The 7,262-nt window shown below is 44.9% G+C and overlaps 1 protein-coding gene across 4 annotated transcripts; it reads right to left on the bottom strand.

Moving 5' to 3' along the window:
* Window positions 1–383: 383 nt before the first annotated feature.
* LOC119502859 (protein-lysine methyltransferase METTL21C-like) lies at window positions 384–7,214 on the bottom strand. Of its 4 annotated transcripts, none has more exons than XM_037794131.1 (7): window positions 7,076–7,195; window positions 6,006–6,144; window positions 5,406–5,571; window positions 5,155–5,300; window positions 4,719–4,836; window positions 4,134–4,486; window positions 384–554 (listed from the first exon to the last, which is right to left on the bottom strand). In XM_037794131.1, the coding sequence occupies exons 2-7, from the start codon at window positions 6,141–6,143 to the stop codon at window positions 522–524; spliced, it is 954 nt and encodes a 317-aa protein (XP_037650059.1). In that variant the 5' UTR covers window position 6,144; window positions 7,076–7,195; the 3' UTR covers window positions 384–521. The 4 variants fall into 4 exon arrangements, with proteins under 4 accessions (XP_037650059.1, XP_037650051.1, XP_037650046.1 ...); XM_037794140.1 differs by lacking the exon at window positions 384–554 and adding an exon at window positions 2,170–2,309 and having other exon boundaries at window positions 4,215–4,486; XM_037794123.1 differs by lacking the exons at window positions 4,134–4,486; window positions 4,719–4,836; window positions 5,155–5,300 and adding exons at window positions 1,949–2,066; window positions 2,152–2,309 and having other exon boundaries at window positions 384–907; window positions 7,076–7,214.
* Window positions 7,215–7,262: the final 48 nt, after the last annotated feature.

The following is a 7,262-nucleotide window of genomic DNA, read 5'->3' as shown; positions in this document are numbered from 1 at the left end:
TCCTGCCTAAGTGCAGGCTGAGGCAGCGGGGCTCTGCAGCGTGTCTCCCTGCTCGCTCCGCCTGCAGCCGGAGAGCGCAGAGGAGACACCGGCACCCGGTCGGTAACGAGAAGACAACGTAAATCTCTGTAGAGCTCCGTCACTTCACAAGACACGGAAAACCTCTGTTGGTCTGGAGGAGCTGCAGCATTTATTTCTGCACAAACGTCCCCTGTGCATTCACTAGATATTCTCAGAGCTAAACTAACTCTTCTGCAGTGTGTAGTGAGCGCGCGTTCACGTCTAGAGGTGGAGCGAGCTAAGCTGTCTGAGTGAAGGCGAGCAGGCAGAGGAGGAGGAGGGTACAGCGGCTACACGCGAACGCGCATATGCGAGCGTGCATGTGTGCCGACCCGCTACATTTATACGCTTACAAAGTTACAAATAGTCCCTTTAATATACAAACTCTTCTAAGAAACCATCAAAAGAAACATGTGATGCAAGGGGGTCATTGAGTGATCCATCCATATCCTTTCTGTCTCTCAGTCTCTACACGTTGCCATGAAGATCTTCATCTCTCCATCTTCAGCCAGCAGTCTGGTGTGAAAAGCCTTTTTAAAGTTCTCAGTGAAAGTCAGATCAGTCTCAAACCTCACCTTGTTAGCCCAGATCACTGTCGTTCCTGGTATGCAGAAATGCTTCATTGTGACCAGGAGCTCTTCCAGGAAGTCGTGATGGTAGACCACGTCAGCTGCCAGCACGTAGTCGTACCGGTGGACGGATGTAGGGAAGGTGCGCTCCAGGTCGTGGCCCCAGGATAGAGCTGCCACCTTGGGCGTGTGTCTGCAGCGCTGCCTGGTGTTCCTCATCACATTGGCCAGGAGGTTACCCAACACATCAGGTAGGTCTGTCGCTGTGACTGAAGCTCCTGAGGATGCAGAAACGGGACATCTGTCACCACCATAGCAACAATAAAAGTAAAAAGACCGCTCTTTTAACCTTTGTTAAGGAGTTTGTAGTATGGAAATGCAGTTTTAAGCACAGACGGTTCTTGTTTTGTTTAAGCTCTGGTGGGAAAATCATCCAAAGACATCCTAAGTTGGCTGCTGAACAGCAACTCTTTTCACTCTTTTATTTTCACTTATTGAGTTTCAGACGACAGATTAAATGTTTTTTGGTAATCGATTGTGAAATCCTAGATTTTTTAACTTCAAAAGTCTCGCCTTTCAATGCACATTACCACACAAAAGTGACATTGACAAACTAAAAGATTACTGTTCTTACGTTTCATGTTTGCTAGATTGATTTCATTGTTTAAAATTATTATAATTAAGTTATTATAACTTAAGTTCAGGCACAAGACCAGGCATCGCCCTAATTAATGTTCCTTCCTCCAGGCTCATTATCGATCCCCATTCGAGCCTCCATTCATCACCTCATATTCAAACCTCATTCAACTCTTCCCATCTCCACCTGTCATTTCAATAAACTCATTTGTATAAATATATATAGCCTAATAAATTGTGTAGTCCTTCGAAAAATATTCTATTTACAAATTGTTTGCCAAAGTCATATTATGTCCAATAATACCAGATCAATACAGCTTCTTTACAGTGTGTGTGTGTGTGTGTGTGCGTGTGTGCGTGTGTGCGTGTGTGCGTACATCCCCCCAAAATATCACTAGTTTTGGTTCTGTTGTTTCTTTCAAATTTGACAACATAAACAGTCTAAATGGACCCTTTGTATTTCCTGTTGCAATGTTTGTTAATGCAGTAGCTGACAGGAAGTAAACTTGGACCAAAGCTGTTGCCCTAGCAACAGAATGGCAATATATAGAGGTCTACACGTCTTCGCGTTTTGTGTCTCATTTCATATGATGGGGACTTTTCCCAAATTTGACTGCTTGTGATTATTTTGTGTTAGTGCTCATGTATATGTTGTTGTGTGAGTTGACCTGGTGACCGCTCACCCAGCAGACTGGCCACAATGGTTACCAGTCCAGTCCCTGCTCCCAGCTCAAGCACCTCCTTTCCCTGCAGGTTCACCGTCTGCCTGTTGTTGTCCAGGAAGGAGCACAGAGCCAACGCCTGCAGGGCAAAGAGACACACATCTCTCACGCTTGTTCAGAAAACAGTAGAAAAGTGTAACGCTGTATTTCAGAGGTATACTCACTGCTGGCCACATCACTGCTCCATAGGAGTCTATGGACTCGCGAATGAGTATATCCTGTCCTGCGTAATGGTAAACGTCTCTACCAAAGCAGCCGAAGGTACTGGGAACCCAGGCTTGTGTTCTCTCCGGCTTGTCAGCTGGTTCGATGTTCACTGGTTCTGTGAAGAGACGATGGATCAAAACTTTAACAGTTTCCAGTCAGAAGCAAAAGAAATGAAGACAAAAATATAAATACACTGTGAACACACAATACCACAACGTACACGTCAGACATTAGTTAGAAAGAAAAGCTGACGAGTCAGCAGCTCGATATGATGCAAAATAGAGTTCCTGCTTCTCTTCCTTATATGTTCAGACACTCTGCACCGGTGCACGGCGTACGTCAGCCCTCTGGTTTCACTGGCGACGGTTGGTAATAGTTTTGACCTCACCACAATTTGGCTTAACCACCTTTTGGTTTTCCCACGTCTCACATCTCACATCGCAGAAGTTATTATAGCCACTAATCTTGCAGACATAAAATCCCAAAGCAGTGAGTTCACTAGAGTACGCTGCCAAACCTCAAGACAGCACTACTATCATGAGCTATAAAAAAAAAACCTGTACTTCCTCAGTTACTGTGGTAACTTAGTAATATGCAGATAGTTTTGGGTTTATTTTCACAGGTTTTGAGGTATCTGCATTTTACATATTTGCTGCGTCACTTCAATGGAGTGGGATTTTGTTTGTGGTGGTCAAAACATGAATTACATTTAAAGGTACACATTTTCTGATGACAGCCGTCAGAAATGGTGACCTCATGTTGCTGGCTCCTCTGCCTTCACAGATTTTGGTGTAACACTGGGATGCACAATACCTGGGCCCTGGCCCACCCAAACGGAATAAGCCCATAATTATTGTTATTATTTACACCTGTGTTTACCCTGAAAGGACATGTCAAGATAGCCGCTGTGAAAAGGTCATATAATAAGAGTGTGCAGCCACGCTAACAGCTCTGTGAGGCTTCGTCACAGCATCAATCGACTGACTGACTGACATCGCCATCCAGAGAGTCAGGCCACTAGCATGGGTGAAAACACAACATCTCTATCTTTTTCCTGATTCAAATTATCTCTTCATGTCTTCATGGCTGGAGACGAGTTACTTTTGATACATGACTAAATACACAAATGTGCATTTTCACAGATCATGTATTCACCTGTGACGTCTTCCTCACTGTCTGTCTTCTCATCCTCTTTATCGTCGTCGTCTTTGAGGACCATTATCTCATCCAACTCTTCCTCTCCGTCAGACTCATGCTTGTTATCTTCCTCCTCATTTGCTCTTTCAGGCTCTGACGCACGAGGTTCTTCTGTCACATCGTTTTCTTTTGCTTTACTTTTTTCCATATTGACATAGTGAAGCTCAACGTCATTGTGTTTTTCCTCCTCAAGCTTTTCGTTGCTCTCTTCGTCCTCCTCATCCTTTCCTTCCTCTTTCTCCTTCTCCTTCTTTTTCTCCTTCTCCTTCTCCTTCTCCTCCTCCTTCTCCTCCTCCTTCTCCTTCTCCTCCTCGTCCTCCTCATCCTTTTCTTCCTCTTTCTCCTTCTCCTTCTCCTTCTTTTTCTCCTTCTCCTTCTCCTTCTCCTCCTCCTCCTCCTTCTCCTCATCCTTTTCTTCCTCTTTCTCCTTCTCCTTCTCCTTCTCCTTCTCCTTCTCCTTCTCCTTCTCCTCCTCCTCCTCTTCCTCATCCTCCTCATCCTTTTCTTCCTCTTTCTCCTTCTCCTTCTCCTTCTCCTCCTCCTCCTCCTCCTCCTCCTCGTCCTCCTCATCCTTTTCTTCCTCTTTCTCCTTCTCCTTCTCCTTCTCCTTCTCCTCCTTCTCCTCCTCCTCCTCCTCCTCCTCCTTCTCCTCCTCCTCCTTCTCCTCCTCTCTCAGCAGATCTTGGATTTCCAGATCACCTCCTCCCTCGTCCTCTCTACAGGTTGCCATGAAGATCTTCACCTCTCCGTCTTCAGCCAGCAGACTGGTCTGAAAAGCCTTTTTAAAGTTCTCAGTGAAAGTCAGATCATTCTCAAACCTCACCTTGTTGGCCCAGATCACCGTCGTTCCAGGTCTGCAGAAATGCTTCATGGTGGCTAGGAGCTCGTCCAGGAAGTCATGATGGTAGGACACATCAGCTGCCAGCACGTAGTCGTACCTGTAGACCGATTTAGGGAAGGTTCGCTCCAGGTCGTAGCCCCAGGACAGAGCTGCCGCCTGGGGCTTGTATCTACAGCGCTCCCTGGTGTTCTTGGACAGGTTGGATCTCAGCTTGTTGAGGACCTCTGGAAGGTCTGTAGAGGTCACCCAGGCACCTGAGGACAGGCAGAAGTTCATGGTTTCTCCTCTTTCAGGCTGGAGAAAGATACTCCAAGCCCACACTGGAAAGAACTACGTATGAATTACATAAAGCCCTTTGAAATGTATTAATAAGGCATGTCTTGAGCATATAGAAGAGGAATGAACCCTAGAAAGAAACATGTCCCATTCCTCATCTGATGTTTCTTGTTTTGTGTGCAAATGGCAACGTGAATTCGATCTTCTTACCGAGGAGCGCTGCGACAATAGACAGGAGGCCGGTTCCTGCCCCGATCTCCAGGACCGCCTTGTCCATAAGATTCAACTGTTGGCGATGAGTGTCCAGGTAGTGACAGAGAGCCAGAGCCTGAGGGCAGGTATGAGACATGTTTCAGGGTTTGGGGCTCCTGAAGCATCACTGTAGCTGGTTAAGTGTGGGCCAGAGGATCAGAGGAGCAAAGATGAGATATAAAATGTCACTTTACCAACAAGGTCTTAAGTTGCAGGTTATTATGTCGTCGAGGGCCCTCAGAGTGGAGGCAGCAGCATATCAATAAATGACATCCCCATAATCCAGAACTGACACTTGGGATCGTTTAAGTAAGTGACAAGTGTAATGGTGCACACTGGTACTGTCTGTCATATTGTGGTGAATGAGGATGCAAATCTAAAAGGTGCCACTCACTGCCGGCCACACGGTGCCTGCATAGGAGTCAAGAGCCCCTTCGATGAGGATCTCCTGGCCGACGTAATAGTACGCCTCTTTATCTGTTCTGACGTAGAAACACGGAGTCCAGGCTGGTCTTTTTTGCTTCTGGACGGCCGACTCATCTGAACGATGCAAAGGGTCACACGATCACATCTCTGTGGTCTCTGCTCATTGTGTTAGTTTTGAAATGTTTCACTTCCTGCTTTTTATTGCATAGTTCATCTTACCTTTTTCCTCCTCTTTATTTTCTTTATCTCCATCTTCCTCCTCCTCCTCCTGCTCTTCCTCCTCTTCCTCCTCCTCCTTCTCCACGAATTCCTCTCCGCTTGTCATATAATTGGTTCCCCCCACAAAGTATGGCGGCAAAGTATCCATGTGAAATCCTGTATGCAGCTGGACTTGGACAGACAGATATCAGATATTTAAAAGATGTAACAACATCCTGTTTTTTTCTCTTAACTTAGTTCTTTCATTTCTCTTGATACAATAGTGAAATAGCTATCATTAAAACAAGAATAAAGGAACATATTATATTTTCTATTCATATATTTTCGATATTTTCTTGACTTATTTGCTACTATAATTTCAGCCTTTTTCTACGCAATGTTGCTGTGTTTATATAATTATATATTTTCTGCAGTCCTACAGTCTAGCCAGCTAAATAAGCAAAATAAGTCCTCCAATGTGACCATAAACAGCTTACAATAAACACACTACATCCAAATTCTTGTTTAAAAAAGTTGTCTCTGCAAGTTCTTCCCACATAGCTTTTGTAAATAAAGTGAAAACCTCACACACAAACACCCTGCCTGTGACCTTTGACCTACCTGCAGCTGCTTTATTTCCCAGTGAAGGATCTCAGGAGCAATCGGACTGCATCTGGAGACCTCTGACTCTGAGGTTATAGCATCCTGTTGGTTACACCCATCACCATCACAAGGGCACGAGGGTATTTTTAGAGCCATGCTAAGGAGAAATGAAAACAAGCAAGATACAAGATCAGAGCGCACGTAGAGACACGCACTACGTCATGATAGCAACAACCACGTATCTTTGCTTCCAGTGTCGCATATGGACTCCTCTGCTGGTGCTTTCTGGAAGCCTCCGCGGTCCGTAACCTCTTACCGGATATCATTTATATGAAGAAATACTAAACCTGTAAAAACTGGCTCCTGTATTACTTCTACTTAAAGATTATAATGATATGGAAAACCAGAACACCAGAACAAAACATGATTTGTGTTCGGCTTGAGAGCATCTTGGCAGAAAGCCCTCAAATGTGTGTGTTGTCACCCAAACATTTAAAACCCTAAAGCCTCATAAGCTGCTGTTGAGCTGGTGTCACTTCTTCTGCAACACTTTTATCAGACAGTAAAGATAATCAAAGATGAAATGGGGTCTTATCATGCAAAGGTCTATGTAAAGATGACAGACAAAGTCTAGAGCATGTGCATGCTGTCCTTGCTTGCTCTCTTTCCCTGCAACGACCTCAATAATTACTTCACCAGAGATGGGAGGTAACAGGATCAGGCTGGCATGCAACAACACCCCCCCAGCCGTCGTCAAAAAAAGGAAGGGGGCTCCTGTAATATAAACCCTAATTAGAACCTCCCTCGGTTACAATTTATCAGCCTTTGCCCATGAAGTATCACCTCCCAGTTTCAGGTATCATCAACCTAAATCCACTCACATCCCAAAACCTGAAATCCTTCCAGTTGACAAGCTGATGGTGGTTAGGTCATTGCTCGACTGTGTTGATGTGTAGCAGTCTTATGTGGATAAAAGATAAGAGTGTTTTAAGCTCAATGACAGGCAGCATCTCAGCTCTGACTCTGAAATGAAAGAGGGTTGTTTATTATCAAGAGCCTGTTGAAAGGGTGTTAAAGTTAACCGATACCTCTTCAAGGCTGCAGACGGTCTTCAGCTGTTGAGTATTTGTTTGTGTTTCACTGCCACCGACTTGCATACGGAAAGCCTCTCTTGTCACTCTTTAATCCAACTGACGTTTCTGCAGCCAGACCACACATATCCATCTCACGGGCAAAAAGACAAGGATTTAGCAGGAGTCACAGGACAGAAAAAAG

The sequence above is a fragment of the Sebastes umbrosus genome, chromosome 2 (genome assembly GCF_015220745.1).
Source record: "Sebastes umbrosus isolate fSebUmb1 chromosome 2, fSebUmb1.pri, whole genome shotgun sequence".
NCBI lineage: Eukaryota > Metazoa > Chordata > Actinopteri > Perciformes > Sebastidae > Sebastes > Sebastes umbrosus.
This window is presented reverse-complemented; position numbering and strand designations above follow the sequence as displayed.